This window comes from Rhopilema esculentum, chromosome 16 (assembly GCF_057945365.1).
Source record: "Rhopilema esculentum isolate cy_ngs chromosome 16, ASM5794536v1, whole genome shotgun sequence".
Taxonomy (NCBI): domain Eukaryota; kingdom Metazoa; phylum Cnidaria; class Scyphozoa; order Rhizostomeae; family Rhizostomatidae; genus Rhopilema; species Rhopilema esculentum.
The window spans coordinates 13066820-13094117 of record NC_142830.1 but is presented as its reverse complement, the minus strand read 5'-3'; the positions used below and the strand labels follow the sequence as shown (position 1 = coordinate 13094117).

At 35.7% G+C, this 27298-nt stretch overlaps 2 protein-coding genes across 2 annotated transcripts in view; both read right to left on the bottom strand.

Moving 5' to 3' along the window:
- Positions 1 to 6740, bottom strand: part of LOC135682176 (protein white) — a 36084-nt gene extending 29344 nt beyond the window's left edge. The window contains exon 1 of the mRNA XM_065196942.2: positions 6583 to 6740. Coding sequence (XP_065053014.2) covers positions 6583 to 6628 — 46 coding nt within the window. The 5' untranslated portion in view covers positions 6629 to 6740. The remainder of the gene's footprint in view (positions 1 to 6582) is intronic.
- A 128-nt stretch (positions 6741 to 6868) lies between these two features.
- Positions 6869 to 21351, bottom strand: LOC135682289 (thiamine pyrophosphokinase 1). The gene is made up of 8 exons (XM_065197115.2): positions 21216 to 21351; positions 20830 to 20907; positions 20424 to 20493; positions 17987 to 18059; positions 17565 to 17666; positions 15231 to 15377; positions 13754 to 13865; positions 6869 to 12461 (listed from the first exon to the last, which is right to left on the bottom strand). Exons 1-8 carry the CDS (start codon positions 21277 to 21279, stop codon positions 12343 to 12345), a joined length of 765 nt encoding a protein of 254 aa, XP_065053187.2. The 5' UTR covers positions 21280 to 21351; the 3' UTR covers positions 6869 to 12342.
- Positions 21352 to 27298: the final 5947 nt, after the last annotated feature.

Below are 27298 nucleotides of genomic sequence, written 5' to 3'. Positions count from 1 at the left end.
CAGACATCGGTCGTTTGAATATGAATTTCAAAGATGATCGACATTTCAAAAAACCAGGAGCCAATAAATACAAATTTTGAGCTATCGTTGAATACGCAGGATAAAAATGATAAATTGTTATTGATAAGTGGTTTCGAAATGTTCAAATGATCAAATGTTTCTCAGCACTCTATCGTACAATTTAGAATTTCCGATATGTGTTGTTTCATCGATAAAATAATCATTTTATTGCGTAAATGCATAGACGTTAAAAAAGGTAAAGTCCAATCAGTGGAAGAAGCGTTTTTGGTAATTTCGAGACCTTCACGTCTAAAAATCAATAAAGAATAAGGCAATGGTAGTTGCTTCGTTATTTGCATATGATATTCTCCCCCTTCTCAAGGTTGACAAAACTAAGCGTTAATGCTTTCAAAATTTCTTGTTGGCATTTAATCCAAAAAGCAAGGCACTGCATGAACCGGACAAGCATCAAAGACATCAGAGACGTTTTGACGAAACTAAAAAGGGAAAAGGCTGCTGGCTGTGATGATATCTGGTGTGATGACCACTTTACAATCCAGATAAAAGGAATATCTTGGATACTTATAGACCAATCTTTGTACTCCTTGTCATTTCCAAAGTCTTTGAACGGGTTGGGCACAGGCAGCTCTGTAATCTTGAGGCAAATAATATGCATTCGGAGTTTGGTTTTCGAAAGAGATCGTATACTCAACACGCAGTTACATTTTCCTCAGATTTCATCAGAACCTAATAGGCCTCATGATAGTAGAGCTATCTATTGGAAGAACGCAAATTGTGTCATGTGATTAAGCCCTGTCTGAAATACAAGCTATTTCCTGTGAAGTACCGCAAGGATCCATACTGGGTCCATCTACTGATAAACGATATCGATGAAAATTAAAGTCAGTGTGAAATTACCCTCTATGCTGATGATTCTGTTTTGTACGTTGCTGGTAAAAAAAGTGATGTTATAGAAGGAAAGTTCTAAAACAGATAAAAAAAGTGATCTTAAACAGATTGCTAACTGGTTTCTGCAAAATAACCTCTTTACTTGTCTTAAAAAGACTAAGACAAAGTGTGTCCTTTATAGTACACACCAGATAGCTTTGAAATCTTTGGAGATCAAGATCAATCAAACAAAGATCTCGAAATCAGATGCATACGAAAATTGGGAGTAAAGATGGACAAAAACATGGCGTTTTCTGATCACCTCGAAAAAACAATCAAAAAAGTTATATCTAGAGTAAAGTTAGTGTCACGTATACGGCACAAAATCAGTCCTTATACAGCAGAAACAATTTTACCATTTCTGCTTTATTGTAAAAATGTGTTCCTTCACATGGCAGCATCAAAGAAAGCGGTTAAGCGAACATTCAGAGACGTGCATTGAAGGTAATAAATGGCAACAGGCACAGTGTAAAGCTAGAGAAAGTCAGCAGCACACGTAACAAAATGTGTGCTCTTAAGGTTTTCAAAAGTTGAAATGTTGTACCACCACACGCCTTTCAAAATAATTTCAGGAGAGTAAACCACAGCAAATGTACTCGTGCCAATACAAAGAATATTATTTGCCTGAAGTACAACCTTCCTTTCGGTGGACACTCGACATGAAGAATCCGGAGCGTTATCGTGTTTTAGTAAATGTCATATTTTTAAGTTATAAGTAAGGGAAATGGCTAGCAAAACTTTCTGAAGCGCCTTGCCTAAAAACCTCTCTATTTTCATCCAAATGTGCAATGATGAATTTTCCTTAAAATATTGTATGCAAAGAAAGAAAGTCTTTTGAACGAAAAATAAATTTTCTGGTCACAAACTCGTCTTCCTAAGTGCATACACATTGGTTTTCTTCATGAATAATGTGAATATAAAGATCACTACATAACCAACAAGAAATTTCGTCAGATAATTTTCGGCGGATAAACTTCGTCAAAAAAAATTTCATCGTTGAGTTTTAACACAGAGATATCAACATATTACCCAAATCTTAAGAAGCTGAACCATACAGGTTGCTTATATTCATCCCATAAGTACCGACTTCGTGGAGACTTGGGGGCTTGAACACCCGTTCGGAATCCAAAAATAACTTAGGCCACGTATTGATCAGAGCACACGCATAAGAAAGGAATTGAAAACCGCTCACGTGATACCATTGCGTGGTGCTCTAGGATTTCACCGATTTGCAGGAAGGCGGAAACTGTTCACGTGTTTTTCTCTGTGCGCAATTTGATTGGTCAACCGCTCGTGGTCGAGTGGCTGTAAGCCTCTTTTACCTGTGTCAAATACCTTCAAAGCGGTATAGAAGTAAAAAAAGATGCTTTTAGCATTCAGAGAGTCTCTACTCTCAATCTATATGGTATGAAAGTTTACAGACGGACTTTAATTAAAAGCATAAGTGTGAATATAAGAAGAAAATTCGGAAAGCATAAGACCATCTCCAATAGGAAAAGTTGGTCGGGAAAGTTTGCTTCCTGTTGAGTTTAATTTTCGGGTTGAAAAGTGCAAATACCTTAAACGAATTAAAGAAATAGTGCAGTTTAAGTATAAAAAGACACAGTTAGAACAGAAGTGTAGCTAGGGTGGTAAGGCTAGTTGAGGAGGGAACATTGGGATCCTCACTCTTTTGGACCCAAGATAATGCCTTTTTCAACTAAACCAAAGAGATTTTTTTCATTAGGGGCAGCGTCCACCCCCTTGCTACGTCACTGAGTTAGAACTATTTTTATTGAACGATGGTAAAAACGAAGTTGGTTCAAGAACTGACAATTATGATGATGATGATGCCTACGATAAAGATTATTATGAAGATGATGTAAATGAGGAAAATGACGTCATTGACATTTAATATATTAAAAGAATACGTAAATTCATGTAATAGAGACCTCGTGAAATAGTTTTTCTATGCGAATTCTCAAAAATCTTAAATGCAAAAAGTTTCGTCGTGACCAAATTTCGTCGCACTTTGAATTTAATCGAAGGAAATTTCGTCAAGATATTTGTCCGAAATTCTGTCACGGCGAAATTTGTTTGTAATTAGTTTAAACTAAGAAAATACTTTTTAATTTTCCTCATGACTTAAGTTACAGTATGTAAGTTAGTTAAAGAATAACGTAAGATACACGTTGTAATTCTGCATTTATCAGGATACCTATAGATATGATATTTATATATGATATTATATATTATATTATTATTACATTATTACATTATTATTATATCATATATTATATATATATTATATTATTTATTATATATTATATTATATTATATTATATTATATTATATTATATTATATTATATTATATTATATTATATTATATTATATTATATTATATTATATTATATTATATTATATTATATTATATTATATTAATTATATTATATTATATTATATTATATTATATTATATTATATTATATTATATTATATTATATTATATTATCTTATGTTATATTATATTGTATTATATTATATTATATTATATTATATTATATTATATTATATTATATTATATTTTATCATATTATATTATATTATATTATATTATATTATATTATATTATATCATATTATATTATCTTATATTATCTTATGTTATATTATATTGTATTATATTATATTATATTATCTTATAGTATCTTATGTTATATTATATTATATTATATTATATTATCTTATGTTATATTATATTATATTATATTATATTATATTATATTATATTATATTATATTATATTATATTATATTATATTATATTATATTATATTATATTATATTATATTATATTATATTATATTATATTATATTATATTATATTATATTATATTATATTATATTATATATATTATATGATATTATTTATATATGATATGCATATATGATTTATATTTGGAAGACAAAATCCCAAAAAATATTTAGTTCTTTGAATCGAAAATTTAAATCGAAAATATGGCACTTTTGTAACTTTGCCAAAACCACATGTTGTTACCTGGGTATTTCAGTTGACGTATAAAGGCTTCTGTCTTTTGCATTGTAACAAGTTAATCTTGAGATAGGATTGTCTCAGAAAATGAAAACAAAAAGATAATTTTTTCTCATTTAGCACACTATTTTTAAATACTTACAAGCCTATAAACTAATCGCTTATGAATTAATGAATCTAAAATTTATTTGTGTAAGGAATATGTAAAATTATCCTTAACGTTTCACGTTTACCGTTTTTGTTAACTTCAGTGTTATTACATTCAATTTAAATTTTTCATGCTTTGCTTGTACCAAACGAAACCTGCGTTAAAGATTCGTATGAACGAACTACACATTTCTCATGTTATCAAAACTTTTTGCGAGTTTTGTGAATAAACTGCACTGCGTTGAATTAAGAACGTTCGAACGAAAAAACAATTGAGAATTACCGCTAAATTTCAAATATATTGACGGACCAGTTTTATTTTTCACATGGTGGCGGCTCGCAAGTTTAGGTGAATTTGTCTTGTATGTTTACTGGTTTTGCCGACATTGTTTGGTTTGATAAAATATTAACAACGCAAGCAAACTGAGACAAAATAAACAGAAGGAAATCTCATCTCTATGGGCTGTTTGAAATGCGGGGCTGGAAGCTCGCGGCTGCCAAATTTCTTAAACGACGGGCCATGGGAAAGGCTTCGCTGTTTTGTTACAAGATTTTAATAATTTAATTATCAATATAAGATAGAAAAGATTCACTCGCAAGCTATTGGTTGCAAGAAAGCCTATTTACCCGAACAGTGGAATGATCTTTTCACGATACATGAGATGCAAGGTGGGTTTCTTGAGAACGGGTTAAAATGTATACTTTGTGGTGAAATTCGAAGGCTACAGAAATCCTCTGTAATTTGTGAGCTTGAGGAGTGAACGAAGATATTTAGCTGTGGTATTTTTGCGGCTAAAGTGCGGCATGGCGGGATCAAGGGGTACTTCATTTTGGGTTGATGTTTTATTTGTTGGTTGGGGGTGAACAGGCGCTCATGATGTAGTCATATAAATTTAGGATTGGGGTGCACAGACAGGGGTACAACCGTCAACCCAAAAAACAATTGCCCAGAACCCAAAAAGACCTTAAATTTAACCTGAGCACCCTTACCCAAAATATATATGAGTGCCCACCTGGGCATGGAGGTCGGAATCGGAACAGGGGCACGTGCCCCCTAAATTTGGAAAACATGCCCTTTCATATGAAGTAGCCACTTTGAATACTACACTTATTTTTAATTAATAAGAACCAGTAAATTTAAGTTCATGCGGACTGTTCTTAATTTTTTTGAATAACCGAGGCTGGATTGTTCTTGATTTCGTCTTAGATGAATAGGGTGTAAGCAGTGCGATTGCTAGCTTTTCGCTCTAGAGAGCTGTTCAGGCCTCATTTGCCAACAAAGTGAGTGAGACAGCCTTAATTTGCAATAAAACGGTGTTCAAATATGACTAAAAGTCCTCGTTTTTGAGATAAAACTGTGTCCAAAGTTGCATTTTACAGTAATTCAGCCTCAGTTTGTTTTTAATTTGTTCTGAACTTTCGACCAATTTTGCGGCTCGTGTTTTTATAAAATTGTTCTTACAAAAAAATAGTGAATACCCTTTTTCTGTTCCCCTACAAAACAAAGAAAGTTTGCAGTCTTCTTCTAAATCCCGTTTCGGCATACCAACGAGGAGAAATCATATCTTTTTCCTATCGCAAAAAATTACTTTAATATATCATTTTATTTTCTAAATAATTTCGGTTAGCAACTAATGCGGCCTCTTGAAGTTTTATTTAAAAAAATAATCAATTAAAAAGTTGACCTTCGAGAAGATTTTGAAGCAGATTTATAACAAACAAATTTTGAAAACGTGTGAATAAAACTTAAATAAGCGACTTGAAGAATTGAGAATTCCATGCCTGCGTGAGCGACAATGTTTATTGAAAGCTGCTGTCAACAGTAAGGCAAGGCATGCTAAATTTTGAGAAGCAATGACCATGCATAAAATGTTTCAATTAAACGCCGAAACGAAACGTTTTAATTAAAGGGGTGATATCAAACCTGGGATTTTCCAGCCTTCTTACACTGGGTGTTTGTCTAGAAAGGGTACTTCATTGTCTTGAATGGGGGAATCGTTTGGAACGACAAGAGGGTATTGGGTTCACAAAATCAAGATCGGGGAATAGTTGGTCCCGCTCCCACAAAAACGTGATTAGGGAGTCGTTGGTCCCACAAAAACGTGATTAAGGTGTCAGTAATAATAAATTTAGGACTTGGAATCCCTTGAAAAATTCACGAGAAGATGAGAGTTTATACTTTTTCAGCCAAAAGAGCAGGTTGTTCATTTACCGGCGATTTAGAACTTGTAAATCGCCGGTAATTGGTATAAAGAACTTATTGGCATAAATTTTGTCTTCAATATCAAATTCTAGGATTTCATTGCTACTTTGCGAATCTAAAATCCCATATTGGAATATCTATTTGCAAAAAGGATACCGTTTAATAAAAAAGAAGTAAATGATACGTTATTCATGGCGAACTTCAGCTTGCGGTTTCCCCCTAATATTTTGAAATAAACACAACAAAACCACTTACCATCGCTCAAACATAATCTTGAGTACGAGTTGTGTCCGTTCTCCATGTTTCGTAGGATACTTCCTTAGTAAAAATTTATCACCGGCGAATTTCAATTTTACATAGAGTCATAAATCTTTTCCACAACCCAAGGTAGCAGGTCATTGTAAATAGTGACCTGTGTTTTGCGGCTCCAAAATGACTGATGAAGATCTCGATCTTATTTGCTTATTCAACACGCCCCTCTGTAGTAGCCTACCCACCCAATGGCCGCCGAGTGGAAGGGTGTTTTACAAGCAAGCTTTCAACTCAACAACACTCATTTGGTAGTTTAAACAAATTATTTTAAATGAAAAAAGTTTAGAGTTAAATTAAAGCTAAAAATTAAGAAAAATAATCGTAAAGGAACAGATAAAAACTTCCCCAGGGCCTCAAGGTCTAGGGGGCCCCATAAATTAATATATTTCATTATAAAATGGAATTAATTAGAAATAACAAAATTTATGGCTGAAAACATTAAGACATTTTAATCGAATGAGTTAATTTAAGCTTGTGAATGGCATGGTCGCTAAAAAGATTTCTGTTAGCTACGCTCGCAGCGGGCCACGTTTTCCGGTTTTGCCCCAGGGCCTCCAAAACCCTAGGCGGTGCCAGCCGCGAGGCAGTGGGGATGTGGAGGGCAAAGCAAAAAGTATTAGGTCATGCCCTTTCACCAGTCAGGGAACGCCCTTTTTACCGACAGGGGAATGCAAAAGTTACCATCAGGGAACGCCCAAGACAACCATTTGGAATATTTGATTTTAATACAATCTTACAGTTTGAGGCTTTAGCTTGGCCAGAAAGTTTTTGTAGCCTTGGGCTGGGCAAGAAGACCCTTTTTGAAGATATAAATTTGTAACAATTATAAGTGCACACACATTTTTATTTATAAAAAAACTGGTTTATTAGAAACTAGCACAAGGATGCCAAAAAATTTAAGAATTTTAGGTCCTGAAATAAGAAAACAACTAAGAAAATTTTAGTACGAAAACCCCAAAATTTGGATGCCACAATAAGTAACTTTTAGTATTTAGTGCTGGTCCAAGTTTTATTGAACGTGTATGCCTTTAAACATGAACGTGACCAAAAATATGAACATAAACAAAAACATTAGTAATTTTTCTTTCCTTTTCTACGTATTTTAGAAACTTTGACATCAGAAGGAGACTTGGCTTGAGGTGGTTAATTTGAAGTTTAAATAAAAAGATTGTTTTTAAGGAACTAAGAATCTGAGCCAGTTCGATATGGGAAGTTTCGTAACATTGTCACACTGTCAATATTCAGAGATTCTTTCAAGGTTGGCGAGAGTTCAATAACAATCTTAAAAAAATGTGTGAATTAATAACTTGATAAGGTTTTGCTTTAAACATCCAAAAGGCTGGTCAACATGTATCCGAAAATTTGTTTGTTCAAGATTTCAAAAAAATTGTCTGAAAACATTTTTGCCGAAGTATATAGTCTGAAATTTTATCCGCTGAAATGTTTTGTGCTTAATGTAAACGAAGTTTTAAAATCATAAAATCACAAGCACATTGCCAAGATATACCCCCTTTTCCCACAATTTCTCATCACATTTAGACGGATTACAAAGGCGATGCTGCAGAGTACAAGGGATCCCCAGACCAACCCCCTTCTCGTGGTGCCGCAATTTGATTCAAGGACGATTAAACTTCGCTTTGTAGAAAACGGACCATAAATTGTTGTCGAGTCATGAGGCCTAATGAAGTATCTGATAAATAGATACAGGACAAGAGTTTTTGGGACAATTTGAGAATAGGGCAAGACATTACGAAACATGCCAGGTCTTACAATAATAGAATTCTACGAAGCCTTAATTTTCAGCCAGAATTAGGATCGTTTTGATAATTTGATAATACTTTAGGGTAAAAAACCGCTTGAATGCACTTAATGGCTCTGGTCCTAAGGATATTCTTGACTTGGTATGGATCAGCGGTTTTCTAACCAATTTAACCAATCTACATGTTTCAAATTGTCCAACATGTTTATCTAGCAGACATTTAGGGAAAATATATAGAGTGTTTTACTATCAATTTCTGAAATACAGCTTCGTCAGTCAGGGCAAAGAGCCATTAGATAAATTGTTTGAATTCAGGTCTCGATTGTATCAATTCTTATTATTTACTTTCTTAAAAGTCAAATAGAAAGTGTATTCACATCTCTTTGAAGACGTTTTGTCTCAAGTGATACTTTCCGTTTCTTTGAAAAATTGTAGATTGAAAGGAACGTTGCAAAAGTAAGGGTGCAAAATTGTGACGGCTGTGACGGTGTCACTCAAATAGAAGAGGGAGTAGCGTTGTCCTCCGCAGAAGGGTGCTTATGGCTGAGCAGGGATGCAGGGAGTCTTGTTTCTTGGAGCGGGGTTGGTGTCGTAAAGATGTGTGTCTAGGTTCATCATAGACTTGATTGACTACGAGAATGCCCAGATCATCTTTAGTTGTGTAGCAACTTGTTAGAGAAAACGGAGAGAAACTCGAAATTGAAGGCCAAGAATGGGTAAAGAAGGGCAAAATAGTCATTACTCCAACTAAATGGTCCAATCAATGTTACCTCGCCTTCTTCGAACAGCCGCCCGTTAAATATGCGCTATCTCCAATTTATGCTTGTCTAAGATAGTTTTCACAGTGCAAAGATGAATGGAAATAACACACAGGTCTATCTTCTGACAAATGGTCCCTGAGATCGTTTTAAAATAGATTGAAGCTATGAAGAGGGGAAGGGCGCAGAAGCGGCGCCACGGGAGGGACTGGGGGGACACGTCCCCCCAGTTCTCGGCAGGATCAATTTTGTATTTTCTCCGATGAGAAAATTTTGGGGGAAGGGTAATATTTTGGCAACGTACTTTTTTTGATGTCATCCTTTGATTTTCAAACTGCCTTTACATAGGCAAAAGTTAGTTATGGACGTTCCTTTTAGGTAAAATTGGCCTTCCTTGTTTGCAAAAGGGCGTTTTCTAGTGCTAAAAGGGCGTGGACTACATTTTTTTGTTTTGTCCCTCCCAGAGCGTAGTGACTGGCGCCGCCAGTGGGAAGGGGAATCCAGGCTGTTGACCTTAGTTTTGAAAAAACAGGTTTTAGGTTAGGACGCAAGGAAGCAAGAAGAGGTTAAAGCTTTCATAAGTTTACAAGCTCTGGAAAGGAAAGACGAGACGAGTTGTGGGACAAAATTCCTGAATTTTGCAAAAAGATTAAGTAAGGATGAGCACGGGAAGTGTTTTTTGAGGTTCTGACTTGTCTCAGGGATAATATCTATGACCTTCTTAGACTTTAGAACTATTCACATTGTATCTTTAGAGCTGTATCTTCGAAAGATGGACATTTCAACAATACAATGCTAATAAGATAGGGTTTGGAGAGATTTTGAACTTTACTTTGACGATTAAAGGACTGCGAGTGCCAGTGGCGGCGCCAAGGGGTGGTATGGGGGGGGGGGGTAATTACCTCCCCACTTTTATCGAAGCATGGTCTACATATTTCGTCTAAAAACAGATTAAAAAGTACTGGGTAGGGGTAGATCATATTTCCTAAGGAAATTTGACCTTAAACAAATCACTGAAACGAGGCCAATAGGGCGTGGTCTCACGGGTAACACCCATTACCCTCCCACTCTGCAGCAGCTGGCGCCGCCACTAGGGAGTGCTGTAATTTTGTCTTAATCTGAGGAACAATCTGGTAACCATGCTAGAAAGCGCTGTTGGGAAGAAGCACTAAGAACAGCGGTGAAGAGAAATAATTTTTCTGCTGAGATGGAGACTCAAAATATTGAGTCAGAGATTGTCTTAGAAACATCTTATTTTTGAATTGTTTTTAAGAATTGTTTTTAATGCAATAATCCAGAGTTCAGACAACGCCTCAACCTTCCTCTGGACGCCATTTGTAATCCGTCTTGTATCTTTTGAACAAAAGTCGTTTAAAATGAAATTTAAGTAAAGTCGTCTCGAGTATGGTTTCGTTTTTGCGCTTTGTCAGAAAAAAAGAAAAGTTCCGTTAGGCATTCCTCCAAGTCGAAACTAGTGCATCGTTATATAACCTTCCTCCGGCTCACATCCGTGGAATAGTGACGTTTTCTCAATCACATTATTTTCACTGTTTTGGGATATGAATTTAAAAAACTTTATTAATCCTCACAGCGACATCTATGATGGCTGCTTTTTATGCATCTTTTTCACTAGTAAAATGACACTATCAGAATGAGGATTTTCGACCATGCAAGTTGAAAGTTTCTTTAGACTATTCGAGTTTTAAGGAGTGTCTCGCCCCTAAAATCTGAAGTAGCATCTCTCGAGGGCCGGACACCTTATAAGTAGCGAAGGAAATATTTGAGATGAACATTCATCTCATTTCAGGAAAGCCACTAGCCGCCTTGTATATTAAGAGGAACGGTTAACAGGCATAAAAACAATCCAAACGAGCTGTCAGTAGAATCAGAAAAGTACGAATCGGGGCAGAAGAAGCTTGAGCCTCCCTCCCCACAATTTTTTAAAGATACACTAAGTTTCAGAAGGAAATTTTAAGAACCCTTTATGTTCTATAGAATGGCAGAAATCAAAGCCCTTATTTCGAAACCTAACCCTGCCCTTGCTTACCATCAGGGGCGTAGCGTAGCGTGGCCCCCAACTTTCAGAGAACTCGGCGGTGAATTTACAAAAGATTTTCTGTCGGTAAAATATGGTTTGCATCTCTCACATCCTCCTCCCCCAGCGAGAAAGGTCACGTTACGCCACTGCCTATCATTCATGCTCGTTACAATGCCTGCCAAAAGTCTTGGAACACTGATGTCATTTTCCATGGTCAAAATCAATCATCCCCCTCTTCCCCAAGGAAAAATGTTGGTTTACTATAAAACCGGTTAGGATTTTAGGATAGTTCTCTAAATTATCAACATTGTTTTAGGGGGAAGGGGGCGGGAGTAGTAATTTTTTCGGAAAAGGAATGAAAGATATGAAATACAATGCGAATTGCTGGGTGTTCCAAGTACTTTTGGCAGGCATTTTAGACAGCACGGTGAAGAAATTAGCAGGAAACAGTTGGGTGATATTTTTGGAAGAAAGAATGGAGAAAATTGCAGCACCATGTTTCGTTTACTTCAATCGATGCCATGGCATTAGAAAAAAAGGACTGTCCAGTGTCCATGATAGGACTTCATGTCCATGTATCCATGATAAGGAGGTGGCACATTGGCTTATGCTTGCCTCGATGCTTGCTCATGCTTGGTTTGAAATCAAGTTGGTATGCAAGATTAAATTTGCTTTTGATTTCAATCCCAAAAAGAGATACATTGCACCAACTAAACAGTAAGGGAAAATTTTGCATAAACAGACAATACAAAATCGAGAATTGTTTAATTTCATAAAATTTGCTCGTTAATTACCTCTGCATATTTTAAATATGATTAGAATATTTCCAATGGTTACATAAGTAAGCCAAGCTGATTTTCCGTCTAAATATGTTTAGATATAGGGGTGCCGTCCTAAAAGGATAGAAGGGGGCAGTGTTGTGGGCTATTTCTAGAAGCCACACCCATGCCTTCACCCAATCGTTAAAGATTCTCTACATATCAAATCATCCGAACTATTTACCGACACAAAAGGATTGATAGGAAATCACTATTTCACGGAAAACCTCGGTGGGATGGAGGCTGAGCCCTCCAGAAAACTCTCTGAATTTTGCCTGAGCCTCCGAACCCCCCTCCACGGCACCCCTGTTTATATATAATATTCATATCTTATTTGTAATTTATCCCAAGTGTGAAGAGAAGTGGATTTGTTGTCTCAATTCTCACTTCTTTACTTACGACTTGATTCGAGGTGCTGATCAGAGACCCAAATGCCAGGGATTGTCCATCTAGGAGGGAGAAGTTTAAAGATATTTTAATAACAGAACAATACATAAATAAGTTTCTTTTTCGGTGAGCTGTTGACATTAAGCAACGGAATGACAACCATAACGGTTACGCAGGGAGTGATTGAAAATATAACTGAGGATGCAATGAAACGAAGTAACAAAAACAGACCAGAGGATCTGTGGGTTCGTGTGACTAGTTCTTTGAAATTTCAAGCATAAAAATCACGAATAATATGTTGTTCACATCGTGAGAAGGGACCACTGCTCGATAAGCAGAGCTTCTCAGTGGGAACTAAAACGACCTTCGGGAGCTAGCCGGAAACAAATACATAAATACATGAAGCTTGAGAATAGGATCATGATTGCTAAAATATGAAGTTTTGAAATCATCTATTTTCCTAAGCAGTTGCATTCATTCAAAACTTGGCTGCCTCGAATCGCAATTCGACGTTATTCCTGTTTGTGGCAAACTGCTGTGACCAACTAGAGTACCGCAAATTCTCAAATGACCCCCTGGGGGCTTATTTGCAAAAGATTAATTTTTAGATGGGGCCTTTTCGAGGGGGGGGGCTTATTCGAGCGTTGGGGCTTATTCGAGGATTTACGGTACTTGGAAAGTCATGATAAAAAAGCCAACATTGAAACGCTCAAGGGACAATGCAGCTTTCCCAGGAAGGGAAACAGGCTATTTTACTACAGTCAGGCCTTGGAAACTTAATGAGGCTCCTAACTTGAAATATCGGACAAGGTGCTAAACTCTAGTCCGTTACTTTTCTCTTAATCTAATCAAGTTAGGCTTTGGCAAAGCTTTGAAGTTACGATTAGACGCTTACTTTTTTCTGAAATTATGCACAAATGGAGAAGCTGTTGTGCTGAGAATCAATCAGCAAATGATTGTTAAGGAGCTTAATTGACAGCCATAGATTGGCACACAAGTTGCTTCAGCCGTCTATCATTAAACGATTGGCCAATCAATAAGCGTGTGAGTGGCATTACGCCTTTTGATTGGATGATTTTTGATTGACGGATGGCTTCACCAACTTGGAGTATATACGATTGCCTTTAAAGGAGATTTATGCAATCATGTTAGGATCTAAAGCACTAGCAGGTATATAATGGGGGAAGTAAAAATAATATTGATTTTATAGAAAAAAATTCCAATGCCAATCATTAGTTGAAAATTCAAAAAGTTCAATAGCAATAAATTGGATGAGAAGAACTATTTTCTCACACAGTATGTTAATTTCACGCTATATATAAGCATGATTTCTATGTCTTAATCAAAATCTTACCTAAATTCCACTTTAAGCCCTGGGTATAAACTTTTTCAGCCGGATTGCCAACTGGAATTAGCCCGCACCAATCACCTTCAAATCCCGAATCTAAATGAAGAATATGGGAACCCTGGAGAAAATGAAAGCAACAAAGTTGAATTCAGTGAATATAACGGATTTCATGAAAGATGTACAAAAGCATAAGTTCATCTCCCCCGAATATTGGAAGTGGAAAGAAGAAAAGAATCGTTCTTCTTTATAGGAGATCAATAGGCTATAAGCTACTACAGGGTGTCTTAGAAAAAAAGAAAAAATGCTTGAACAAGGAAAAATATAGGAAAAACGAACGTTCAACATGCAGTCATTAAGAAACTGTTCTACGCTGTATTACAAAAATTAATCGATATGAACTACAAAAGGCAGCAACGAAAAGTCCTTGAAAAATAAAACAAAAATTAAAGGGAAACATAGAACCGAAGGAAAAGAGAACTGTAAAACGTAAAAACAGAAGAAGGCTTCCACGAAAAAGTAAAATAAAAGAGGACAAAATAACGAACGATATCAGTGCAGTTCATCAAAAAAGATATGAAAGAATAAGGATGGGAAAAAGTAATGTAGGGAGACGTAAAGGAAAGGATCAAAAGGCGGCGATAAAAATGGGTGGAGTTCTTAATAAAGATATGAAAAGAATAAGGATGGGAAAAAGTAATGCAGGGAGACCTAAGGGAAAGGATCAAAGAGCGGCGAATAATATGGGTGGAGTGCTTAAATAAAGATATGAAAAGAATAAGGATGGGAAAGAGTAATGCAGAGAGACCTAAGTGAAAGGATCAAAGAGCGGCGAATAATATGGGTGGAGTGCTTAAATAAAGATATGAAAAGAATAAGGATGGGAAAGAGTAATGCAGGGAGACCTAAGTGAAAGGATCAAAGAGCGGCGAATAATATGGGTGGAGTGCTTAAATAAAGATATGAAAAGAATAAGGATGGGAAAGAGTAATTTAGGGAGACGAAAAGGAAAGGATCAAAAGGCGGCGATAAAAATGGGTGGAGTTCTTAATAAAGATATGAAAAGAATAAGGATGGGAAAGAGTAATGCAGGGAGACCTAAGTGAAAGGATCAAAGAGCGGCGAATAATATGGGTGGAGTGCTTAAATAAAGATATGAAAAGAATAAGGATGGGAAAGAGTAATTTAGGGAGACGAAAAGGAAAGGATCAAAAGGCGGCGATAAAAATGGGTGGAGTTCTTAATAAAGATATGAAAAGAATAAGGATGGGAAAGAGTAATGCAGGGAGACCTAAGTGAAAGGATCAAAGAGCGGCGAATAATATGGGTAGAGTGCTTAAATAAAGATATGCAAAGAAATAGAATGGGAAAATTGAGTTCATGGTATGATAGAAGAGTCTTTTTGTTTTGAAGCAATTCCATGAATATTTGGGCTAGTATGAAGCATAATATTAATGATAATCAAAATAATGAAATATGAACTTACAGATTGTAAAAGGCAAGTTATTTCTGTTGATGACATTAGATAACAAGGTTTATCTTGTGTTTCTGCTGCAGTGTAAAGTGCGTTGATATTTGACATGAGGTGGTCTAGTCGGCCTCCAAAAGCTCCCAAAGCCACAATGCAGCTGTACTAAAATTTAAATAGGTATCATTGATATAACCTTCAAATATTAGAAATCAACAAACAAAGAAAGAAAATTTCTGAGCTGTGATAGTAAAGAATAACATATCTTTTTTTGAAAATATTTTTTGCTAAACAAATAATTGTTGTCAAATAAATCTTTAGATTGGCATAAAAAATGGAACCATGTGAATAGAATATTTGAAAGCAATTCTTCAATGCTTCTCAGGGCAAAAATGACGGATAAAGAACTAACGTTAAGCGGAAATTTATATCGAGATGCGGTACAAAAGTATTACAAAAAGAAGAATAGCTCTTTTGATTTGTTCTTGGTTTTTGACCAATAGCAGTGGCCTAATCTCTAACCTTGTTAAAGTGCCTGTGAGCAAAGACAAACTATTTCGTTACATATCTTTGGTTTCAGAATAAGCTGCTGAATATGATTCAAAGATATGATCCGAAATTGGCGAAAATTTTTTTTTGCAAATGTAAAACCCGTGTTATCCAACATATCATAAGGAAGATAGCACTTTTAAACAAGATGACTGAGAGAACCATTTCAAAGATAAAGTATAGTAAACTTTTTGAATGCCAGATGCAAGCTGTATCTTTTCTTGATAATCTTACGCGATTGTTACACAATTTAACGATAGAGTCTTTGAATCAAGTTTATTGTATCTTTATTTGTTTCTTTCTTTATCTAAAGTTGGTACAATCTCTAGCTATATTAAAGCTAATTACAACCAACTAATTTAAATTATCAAAACTAAATATAACCGATGTTGCATAAGTATTCCTTGCAAAGGTCGCAAGTGAACGACGAAAATTCTGAGAATTTTTTCTGAAAATTTTGTAGAGTTGGGAGTATTTTATTTCGTTTGTAACTGAGTTCCATATATGGCTACATCTATATGATACGGTATTAAATCCAGATATTTTGTAATGTGGCTCCGCTGTTTTAATTTGGGAGTTTCTTAAGTAATATGGGCATTCATCTGTGGAAAATATTTCATCCATAAATGGTGGATTCAAACCGTTAAATGTTTTGCAAATTTCTATCGCAAGATATTGTAAATTTTTCCTATGAGAAGTTATTGTTTTATTATTTATTAAACGTTGTTCGAAAGTTGATTTATAATCGTCATTATTTGGTACCACTCCAAATTACCTACAGAAAATAACGATACAATATTACGATAAACTTGGGGGTCCAAATTGAGTGCATTTCAGTGTATGTTCATATTTGTCAAATGTAGGCCCAAATTTGGCTTATGAAGCGTTTGAAAAGTGAAAGGAAAAACAAAGGCAGCGTGGGTTTTTTAACATACTAATTAGGCCATTGCCCCTCCCGCCCCAGAAACTTTCCCGTGAAACATTCCTGTGCTCCAAACAATAGGCTATCTTCTTCCCCTTTATACTAACAAAGGCATGCCCCTGCAGCTATTTTCCTTGTATATCCCTGTATATCCGCAGCAAATTTAAGTTTTTTAAAACTTTGGGAAGGTTCCCCTGTATAAAATTCCAAGTTTAGATGTCTCTGTGTACCATTGGGTTGTTCTGTTCAAAACTGAATTGATGTGCAAAAGCTAGCACAAGCTGCTAAATAGCACGGTTGTTAGAAGATATACAAGTCAATGTTGGATTGTTTGTGCTCAAAACAAAAATCACTTTGAATCATAAAAAGGTTGGAATTACAAAGTTTTATCATGACAAGGATACTAATGAAGGAAAGATTTTTTTTGATCAAATGACAACTGTCATAGGATTCGAAGGTGTAACCTTATAAGAATATTGCACTCAAAGAAATCCCCGTAAGCTATTACAGAGTGGGAGGGTAATGGGCGTGGCCAGTGTGGACACGCCCCTTTTGCCTCGTTCCAGTGATACATCCCTTTTCTTGGGTAATTTGATCTACCCCTACCCAGCGCTTTATAATCCATTTTTAGAAGAAATATATAGACCATATTTTCAGAAAAGTGGGGAGGTATTTACCCCCCCCCATACCACCCCTTGGCGCTGCCACTGCTTAAGAGGTATTTTGCACTGTTTTTCAGGCTATGTTCTCAAAAACAAAGTTTTAAAGAGATCTTAATAACATCACCTATTTTGAACTCTTTAATCAGGAAGACAAAGTACTATATACTTAATGTATTTTGAAACTTACAGAGATACTTGTGGATACATTTATTTTATTACCTCTTCCTGCATATTCTTTTCTTTTAAGGCTTGACACATTACATGTAGTCCTTTGGTAAAATCAGTTTCATCTTGACTTGGCGTTGGAACAATCATGGAACCCTGAAAACAGAAGAACTGACAAATTTTGAAAATATTTACAAAATGACAGCCTAAAAGCACAAATGCTTCCGTTTTGCATCTTTCTTGATAGTTGATCAAAATTTTTTTGGTTCAAACCAACTCTGAGAGAGTTAGGGAACATTATAACAGAAATTTGATAAATTTCAAATTGACACCAAATTGCATTATTATGTCATGACAAGTATGTTTGTCCTGTTTCATTTTGAAATGAAATGCATGTTATTATGAAACTACTACAAGCCAAATTTATTCAAATTTCTTAAAAATATTTAGCAATTTCATAGAAACAGAGTACATACCTTACTTTTATAATGAGTTAACAAGTCAGAATCTGCGGAGTCAAAGTCACCACTGATAATTTCAGGTATATATCTAAAAGAAAACAACTGATGCATTTTGCCAAAATATAGTTGAAAAAAGTTAGTTGGATCATGATTTGATTAAACCTGAACATGAAAAATAAAAAAAGCAACTCATAGGACAGGAATGAAGGCTGACAACGTGTTGTCAGAGCTCCAACACTTAGGAGGCAGAAGTGGAATTTTGGTGGCATTTCTTGAGGTTTATAAAAACCACTGCCTTCAAAATACTTGATTATATTTTCCAAATAAAGAAAACATCTCCAAACATACAACAAAGGAACAATTTTATGGTGATATATGTGAAAGCAACAGCTAAATTTCTACATCTGTGTCTGTGACACTTTTTGTCCTAGACTTATTTTTGACAGTGGCGGCTCGTGTATTTGGGCTAGTGGGGCTCAGCCCCACCAAAGATTTCCAAAAATAAGCTTTAGATTTATAAACGTAAATAAAATCAACGTCCATTATTAATTTAGCACTGTTCACTAAATTCGTTGCTTCGAGTTTCAATGTTTGTCCATTCTCTAGTTTGTTCAGGTCCCACTGCCCGCGGTTCTTTCGAAAACTGAACAAACACGCGTATCGGAAACCATCTCCCGAGCTGTTGGGGCTAGCCCCAAACTAGCAGAGAATGCACCAATCAAATGCCTTTCATGACTTGGCTATTCAATTGATGACTGCCTTCTGATTGGCCAATTCTGCTCGAATCTGCATTCCTTTTTTCAATTCAGAAATAATTCAATTCAACCGTAGCTGAATTTTTGTTGTTGTGATGTGATAGGCAATGTTGATCTTGAAGTGGAGCGCAGCAGAGTGGCGTGTATTCAATGACTCGCATTTTCAACTTTAAAACTTTGAACTAAAGCATACAAGTTAGATCTTTATCAGAATTAATTTTGCCGATCCTGAAATAAGCTCAAAATGGGAAGGCTAGGCCGTAGGCCTTCTAATGGCATAAAGCATATTTCCAATGCAGGCTTTCAACTGGAACAATTTTAGCCTCACAGCATATGGAAATTAATTAATTAACAGTTTGAACCTTTTATTCTTTAAAAAATTTTTAATTGCCATCTACGGGTTGGCCATATTCAAGTTGTCTATGTTTTTATGGACATCCCCCACAAACTCCCCTTTTTGTGAAGAGAGAAACGGTCCAGCGGACTTGAATAAATAAAGCTGAGCACACCAACATTTCACATAGTTTATTACTTTGCTTATTAAAAATTATACATAATTGATAGTAGCACTTGTTTTTTTTTCAATCGAAACTTTCAAAATGATGACAGCCTTGTTGATTAGAGATAGTAAAGAATGGAAAGGCTTTTCATTATTCTTGGTGTTCCGTGTCTATGGCTTTAGATTTCGAATATTACATCATCAGCCCCACCAAAAATTTACCCCACGAGCCGCCACTGATTTTTGATGAGTTAAATTCCTTTCTCCTTTTATGTATAATAAGAAAATCCTTTTATCGAATACTTTCTAACTGGAAAAAAGTGCCAAAGAAACAAAAAGGGGGACATCTAAGAAATTACACAAGAATTTTGAAACAAAGATTTGAATGTAAAAAAACACAAGGGAGGGGCAGGCCCACCAAAAGGGGAGGCAAGGCGGACAATTGCCCCTAGGCCGGTAAAAAAGAAGGAATTGTCTCTATTTAGAGTACAAATCTCAATTGAAAGCTAATTATGAATCATATCTTTACTAGAAAAGTTTTACATGCTTGAACAATATGGAGTAAAATGACTAAATACTATTTTCTGAACTTAAAATGCAAATTTAACACATTTAGGGCATTGCTTTGGGTAGGAAGGGGTCTGTTATGCATTTAGCCTGTCTGTGGGCCCAGCATGGTTCTTCGCAGCCAAGGATGGGAAGGGCACTTTAACATGACTCACTGGCACATTGTCTTTTGGTTTTCTTCAATGCATTTAGAAAATTACATGGAGCATCCAGGTTTGCCATTGTCTAGAGGAAAATGTTCTCTTCATCTAAACAAGATATGTCACTGAAATCAGGGGCAAAAAAGCTGGGTGTAGAAAAATGACAAGAACAAAAATCCTTACCAAAAGTAGACAGAGTCTACTTCACAGTGTTTAGGTGTTAACACAGCATAGTAAACTACCTTGCGCCCCAAGCTCCATATCGCTGATTCAGAAGTACAAAGTCTAAATGGAAAGATGGAAAGTACAAAGTCCCAATTTTTGGTAAAGTATTGGCATACTTGGGGTTTTTAGTATTTTTTGGTTTCATACTTTTACAATGATCCTGTTATTGTGTGCACTGAGCTGAACTGCACTCTGGTGCAAAAATGACCATGAAAGCATTTTCAGAAGTTGCATACATCAATTTATTGGCTTAACAATGACCTTACCTGTCAGAATCTTCACCAATTGCATCATGCAGCCTATTCAGTCCTCCATCTGCACAAAGTTTGATCACCGCTGATAAAGAAAAGGCATCAATACTACAAAATGTTCTTCGAACAATAAGAAGAGTTTTTTCCAATGATAAGAAAGTATCCATTTGAAAGCAAAAAAAGTAAAGAAAACATAAATATTTTGTGCCTTTTGCTGCTACATATTGCTGGCTCATGTTCCAGTATCTTAATTGAAATTATAATATCTGTCTTTGGTTTGATTACGTGTGAAACAGCCATACTTAATGACAATACACTACTAAATTCTTGAATTTTAGCTGTCATTGTAAGAAATTTTAGAAATCTTATATGGTGAAAATTTTAAAAGAAAATGATTTTGAAATATAAACTTAACACTTACAGTTTTTCCACAGATGTTTCAAGATAGGCAAATGCTCTTTAAGGGGCCTATTCAACAGAATCAATCCAGTTTTCACGCCTGAAAAAAGTTGCTTTGCTCATTAAAAAGAGGAAACAAGTGGAACTTGATTGCAGTTTTAAACTCGTAGGGTGCTTTTACACATACACAAAGGGTTTTATTGAGGACGGTTGTGCAATACCGCCTCTTATATTTTTGCAAAATCTTTAAACTTTCACCAGCCTTGACCCCCAAATTGAACCGGTGTTAGGTATATCGCGTTGATCCTTGAATCATATAACGATGCAATTCTGGAAAAATAAAGCTTCGTGTTCTGTCTATGCATATTCACAGATCATCACAAAATTTTAAGTAGTGCATAAATATACCTCTATCTAGAAGGCAGTAAAGCGGTTTTTGATGGAGCCAAACGGAATTTCCAAGACGAGACATTCCTGTTCCTATGTAAACTGAACCTTTGACTTCCCATCTGTATCTAAACAATCATCCATCTAAACCTGCCGCCAATTCTTTATCGCCTCCTCTCCGCATCGAGGCTCGCCCAATACAATTTTTCGCGGCAAAATTGTTTCTTAGTGGCCCTTACAGAGTATAGGCGGAATGATTCATCTAGAAATTCCAATGAATTGAAATTCATGTATGGGAAAAACCAAAGTTTTGAGAAACCATATGATGTTAATGTAGAGTATGATAAATGAAGAGCAAGTAAGAGAGGAAACAAAAAATAATGCGAAAATTGTTTGGTTAAATTACTGGGAAACATTTTATCGTCTATTTTGTGCAGTTAGAAATACTGGGACAATTTTTCAGACATTTTCACATGAATGGCATTATTTTGCAATCCATCTGAAAAATAGATCACCCTCAAATCATTTCAAATTTGAATTTAGTTGATTTGAGACCGCAGTTGCTTTGGGGAGGGGGGTACCCTGGGTACCAGACTCACCCAGGGTAAGGAGGGTAATGCAAATGTTAGCGCAATCCCTCTGATACTGCCAAAAATGGCCTTATACCAACAGAAACGCTCATTTCACCAATGGGGAACGCCGATGTCTGCGTTTTAGCCCTGGGGGTCGGGGTTCTCATATATAATTAGTATAGGGGTGCCCAAGCTGGGCTTCAAATCATCAACCCACAAGAATAACTTCTAGCTTAAAATTTACCCGAAATAATAATTTTCTTTCTCCTGCACAAGAAATTTTGCAGTTTTTCTGTATTTTCCTCAACCTTACTCATATTCAAGACCCAAAGTCAAACTTCATTGTACAATTGACTGACCTAAAGAATTTTTGCTCAAATTCTAAACCTAGAAAAATTTAATAGATGTGGCTATTTTAATGCTAGGGCAGTCTCGCGTGTTTTGCATTCGTTTATGTGTTAGGATATATTTTTTAGTCGCATTCTTGACTTATGTACATGCCTTTCGTAACGAAATTTGATTAATAAATATAGTCGAATCTGCCTAATTCAAGCTTAGGTAATTCAAACAGCTAGGGGCGTCACTTGAGGGGGTATGGGGGAGGATGGTTAACCCCTCCAACCACGAAAGTAGGATTCTTGTCGCAGGGCAAAATTGATTTTCGCAGGGCAAATGTTTTCTATCAATGGATCTTCTTTGTTGTTTTTCTTATGTAACTGTAACAAGAAACTAGGCTAGCTTGTAATTTGTCTACTCCAAAAGTAAAATGATACAGACGACCAGTGACACGAAGTAGAAATTGCCAGAGTGGTCTTGGGCTGGGTGGAATAGGTTTCTAAATTGATTCTGATTTCCTTTCACCTTAAAGGCAATCTGTCACGACGTTGATTGATTAAAAGAACAAAGGGATTTTTATTGTTTCCAGTCCTCCTTTAATTTATCGCATTGTAAAAAATATGGCGGAGCGCTGGAATTGTGTTTAGGCTATTGTTCCAGCTATTGTTCTCGTTAACCAATCCACAACGAGACAGATTGCCTTTAAGTGTTACACACTTTTCTATGGTTACACCCTTGGTTGATGTCTGTGTCTTATTTAAAAACCATACTAAAAGGACAAGCATCGCTTGCCAGAAAACTAAGACACTGTAAACGGGGCTATTTGGGTCAAAATTTGATGGAATAGTTTTGCATATTTGGGTCTAAATTTGCTTTGAATGTAACCAGAAGCATGACTTTAAGATGGGAGTCGATCATATACTCTTTTATATCTATTTTTGTGGATGATACAGGGTATTTTGTATAAATTCCTGTAGGTTTTCAAGCTTGTGTTTGCCAGATAAAGATTATGTCATCGATAAATCTTTTCCAAAATATTCGACTACAACCCATCGTGGCATTGCTCAAGATATATTGTTCTATTGTTGTCATGAATATGTTGGCATAATTTGCGGCAAAGGGTTTCCCCATTGCAATGCATTTAATAAAATAAAATTTACCAATACACTCTTCTTTATAAGAGCCAGTAAATTGAAGTTCAGGCTGGTTGTTCTTAATTTTTTCGAAAATCTGAGGATGAATTGTTCTTAATTTGTTCTTAAATTTATAGGGTATAAGCAGCGCGATTGCTAGCTTTTTGCTCTAGGGAGGTGTCCAGGCCTCATTTGCCAATAAAGTGCGGGAGAAAACCTTCATTTACCGCCATGTTTGAATTTTCACCGAAGAAGCATCCTAAGATGGCAAAAAACTTCTCGTTTTTGAGATGAAACATTGTTCAAAGTTACATTTTACAGTAACTCAGCCTCAGCTTGTTCTTAATATGTTCTCAACTTTTGACAATTTTTGAAGGTCGTGTTCTTATAAAATTGTTCTTATAAAAAGAGAGCGTAAAGGCAATATAATTATGTTTGAGAATAAAAATCACTGTCTGTTGAATTTTCTATGCAGCAGGGTAGTTTCCCCATAATGATTTTTGATGGCATTGAGGGAAGCTTCGATACCCTCATCTTGTGAAATGCTAGTGTGTATATCGAAAGTTTGTTGTAAAAAATGAGCGCATACTCTTTGAATCCAGGATGGAGGGTTGCCTCACTCATTAAAACACTTTCTCTTGCTCGTCTCCCCAAGGCTAGGCAAACACATCGGTGAACTTGTGGACACACTGAGCAAGGACCTAAGCGGGAACAACTTACCTTAAGAAGTACTTTAGTGTTACGGGAACTGAGGGTCAGTTCCCAACATTTCCAACTTTTGCCAAGGCAAAACTTTTCTTCAGGGCATATATGCAGCCACCTCCCCCCCTCTCAACAAAAAGTATGAAGTGCCGCCCCCTGAAAACAGCTTAGGTAATTCAAACAACGGTGGCTGCTATGAGTTGCCTATAGCACAGTCTCCATTCCTAAATTTTTAATATAGCAATCCAAATATATTTTTAACTGGGCCCACGTTTATGTTTCGATATAAAATTATTTAAAAAGGCATGGTGTTCAAACACACAGGTTAACAGAAGCAATGTGTCTTTGGCATGAGAAATTTAGACAGAAAAACAAATAATTTTTATTTTTCTTCAGCTATTTGTATCAAAAATTACAGTGAAGTGCAAGGCAAACACAGTACAATTAAAAAGTCTGAATGCGAAGTGATTAATATTTAGAATGCAAAAACAACAAAATCTTATCTTGTGGTAATCCCAACCTAAAAAATGAAAAGCATAAAAAATGAAAGAGATAATGAAGTAAATACTGGAATCTAATTCTGATATTGCATTTTGGGTATTTTTTGCGGAAAAAAATCATAAAAACAAATATATTTCTTTGCTCTCCCTTTTGCTGTTTTTTTAGCAATTTTTGTATTAATAGCTGATAATAATAGCTTAAATTCTGAAATGTTGCCTTAATCTGAGCTGATTTTTGAGGGGCCGTCGTTAAAGTATACACCAATTCGACTTACGGCCTCATTTTGAAAAATTCTTCAAATTCTGTTGTATAACATTTTTGACCTCAGACTCGGGTTGGGAGCAATGACTTAAATCTACTTGGAAGTTTCCATCATGGTATTGATCACGATATTAATTTTATGACGACATAAAGACGAAAATTTTATAAGGAATTTGACCGTGATTGGCAACTAGGGGGGTAAAGTTTCCCCCCGAAACTATTTTTGCGGTCAAATCCCTTAAAAGTTTTCAAACTTCATTTCTCCGTAAAATCTAAAATACAAGCTCAAACAAAATGAAAAATTGTATTCGGCCTACAATTATGGCGATAAAACCATATCTGAGCTTAAAAAAGTCGTATAAATAAGTTTGGAGAACTTTCCAAAACGAGGTTGTAAGTCGAATTGGTGTATTGTTTGAAGATGTTATCGTAAAACGTTACCTAGCTTAAAACAAATAGAATAACAATTAAATTTTCCATTTTTAAGTGAATCCACTTTAAGATTACAAGCAATAAATTTACTTTTTCCTACCTTTATGGTTATTATGCACATTGGTATGTTATGTCAAGGTACTTGAATGTCCCACCACATGGGTCACCAAATACTCTGTTTGTTGCTGGAACTGCACAGGAGCGTTTTCTGTCACATCTTTTTCTAACAATTGAGAGTGACCTGTGGAAAAGAATTTCCTCATGAAGGGACTTTACTATATTTATATTATGCAGCCTTTATTCAGTTCATTGCGTACCCCCATTTTCTTGTAAAAACATGCTTTGGGATTGCCATTCAGTTTCTTATTTTTATTTGTTTCCTAATTCCAACAGTTTCTTGAAGGTTTCGTAAATACCAATTGCTAAAATGCTACGTTTTAGAAACACAATATGGTGGCATCGGTAATCAAGAAAATGACACCTAAAAATTCATAAGGTGCTCTTCTTTCTATCTACGGCGGTTCAACATAAAGTAGTTTTCATCGCCATATTTCGAAGAAGCATTTTTTTAGGTTTTAAAAGATTTCTTAAGTAATAATAGCTTCATAATTCTTGATTATGTTCCAGGCTCGATAACCTATGAAACAAAGTACGTGCATCTTAAGAAGATCAAGCAGGCTAGACTTCTAATTTAGTACAAACCCAGTTAAAGTATGATTCAAGTCTAACTCAATTTATCTCACAATTCTCCGGACAATGTTTTCCTTTAGTAGGAGAAATTACTTCCCCCAGCTCCTTTACGACTGCGCAAAACATTTTTTCAGACTTGCTGGTAAAAACTTTGAAGATCGTAGCATCATTGGAAGTAAGAAATTAAAAATCTGAAAAAGGGAAAACAATGAATTCGAAAAAGAAAAAAATCAAAATCCAGGAGGGCTCAATGCCCAAATATGAATAGATTGAAGCTTTGATCCGACAAAATTTGAATTTCTTATCAATAAACAAAATAATAAGTTGCTAAAAATGAACACAGGAGGGATGAATACAATGTGGAGAAACTCGACAGAATCTTACCTGGAAGCTCTGCATCTAGTATTCAAGAAATTGTGACGTCGACAATAACTGCGGTTTAATCTTCCATAATTAGCTTGAAGAATCTTCAATTTTTGTCGTAAGGGACAAACAAGCCTTGCAACTCTTCCTTCACAGGTGATGGACCGTCTTCTAGCTTGAGAAATAAAAATATAAAATCAAAATATCAAATGGACATCCATCTATCAGAAAAAGAAACAAAAAACGTGTTTGATTTTCATGTCAGCACGAGAGCGTCTGTCATGTTGCAACATATTTGCAGAAATAAAAATTTCATGGTTGCTTCAGACATTGTTGTAAAACAGTAAAGTCGTGTTCCCAACAGAAGCTTTTTATCGGGACCGATCAGTTTGAAACACTCTATTCACCGACCAAATGATGACATGAAAACAGCTATCAAAAGAAAAAGTTGTTTTGGTGTTGCAATTTTTTCAGATTTCACAAATCGTTTCAACCTACCTCGGCTTAAATCTTAACTTACTTGCCGCCCTAAGAATTTTCCTAGCGTCTGTTACAATAAAGTTTCCTAGAAATGAAAGCTAAGCAAAATCGTATTTGCTCTGGTCTGTACCCTTAGTCAGGAAAAAAAGGCAAAGTCCAGCTAAAACGGTGAATCCTATCGTAATATATACTCCGGTTATCCATTGGTAATACTTAAAGTATGAGGGACGAATCCGTTATGTTTTCTAGACACAGCGATTTGATCAATGAGCTGCTTCTAATAAAATATTTTAACACGACCAATACTGTTGCCGAATACAAACCTAGCGCTCCCTATCTTATGACGCCACTAACACAGGGCAGCACTTTTAGTAGAATTTAGGCAGGACTCGAATCCTGTCCTCTACGTGTTACAAGATTCTATTTAATCCAAAATTCAAGCGTGCCATTTGTAGCCGGAGCTAGAGACAAAGCAATCACACGTGCAGCTATTCAATTGAGACTGCAAATTAGTCAATTCAAACGAAATTTGTTTTTATTCGAGAGAGATTGTGTAGTCTCTTGGAAAGTCTATTTATTTCCTCTTGGCAAAAGTTGCAAACACCACACATACATAATCCAGTAGCAAAGTAAA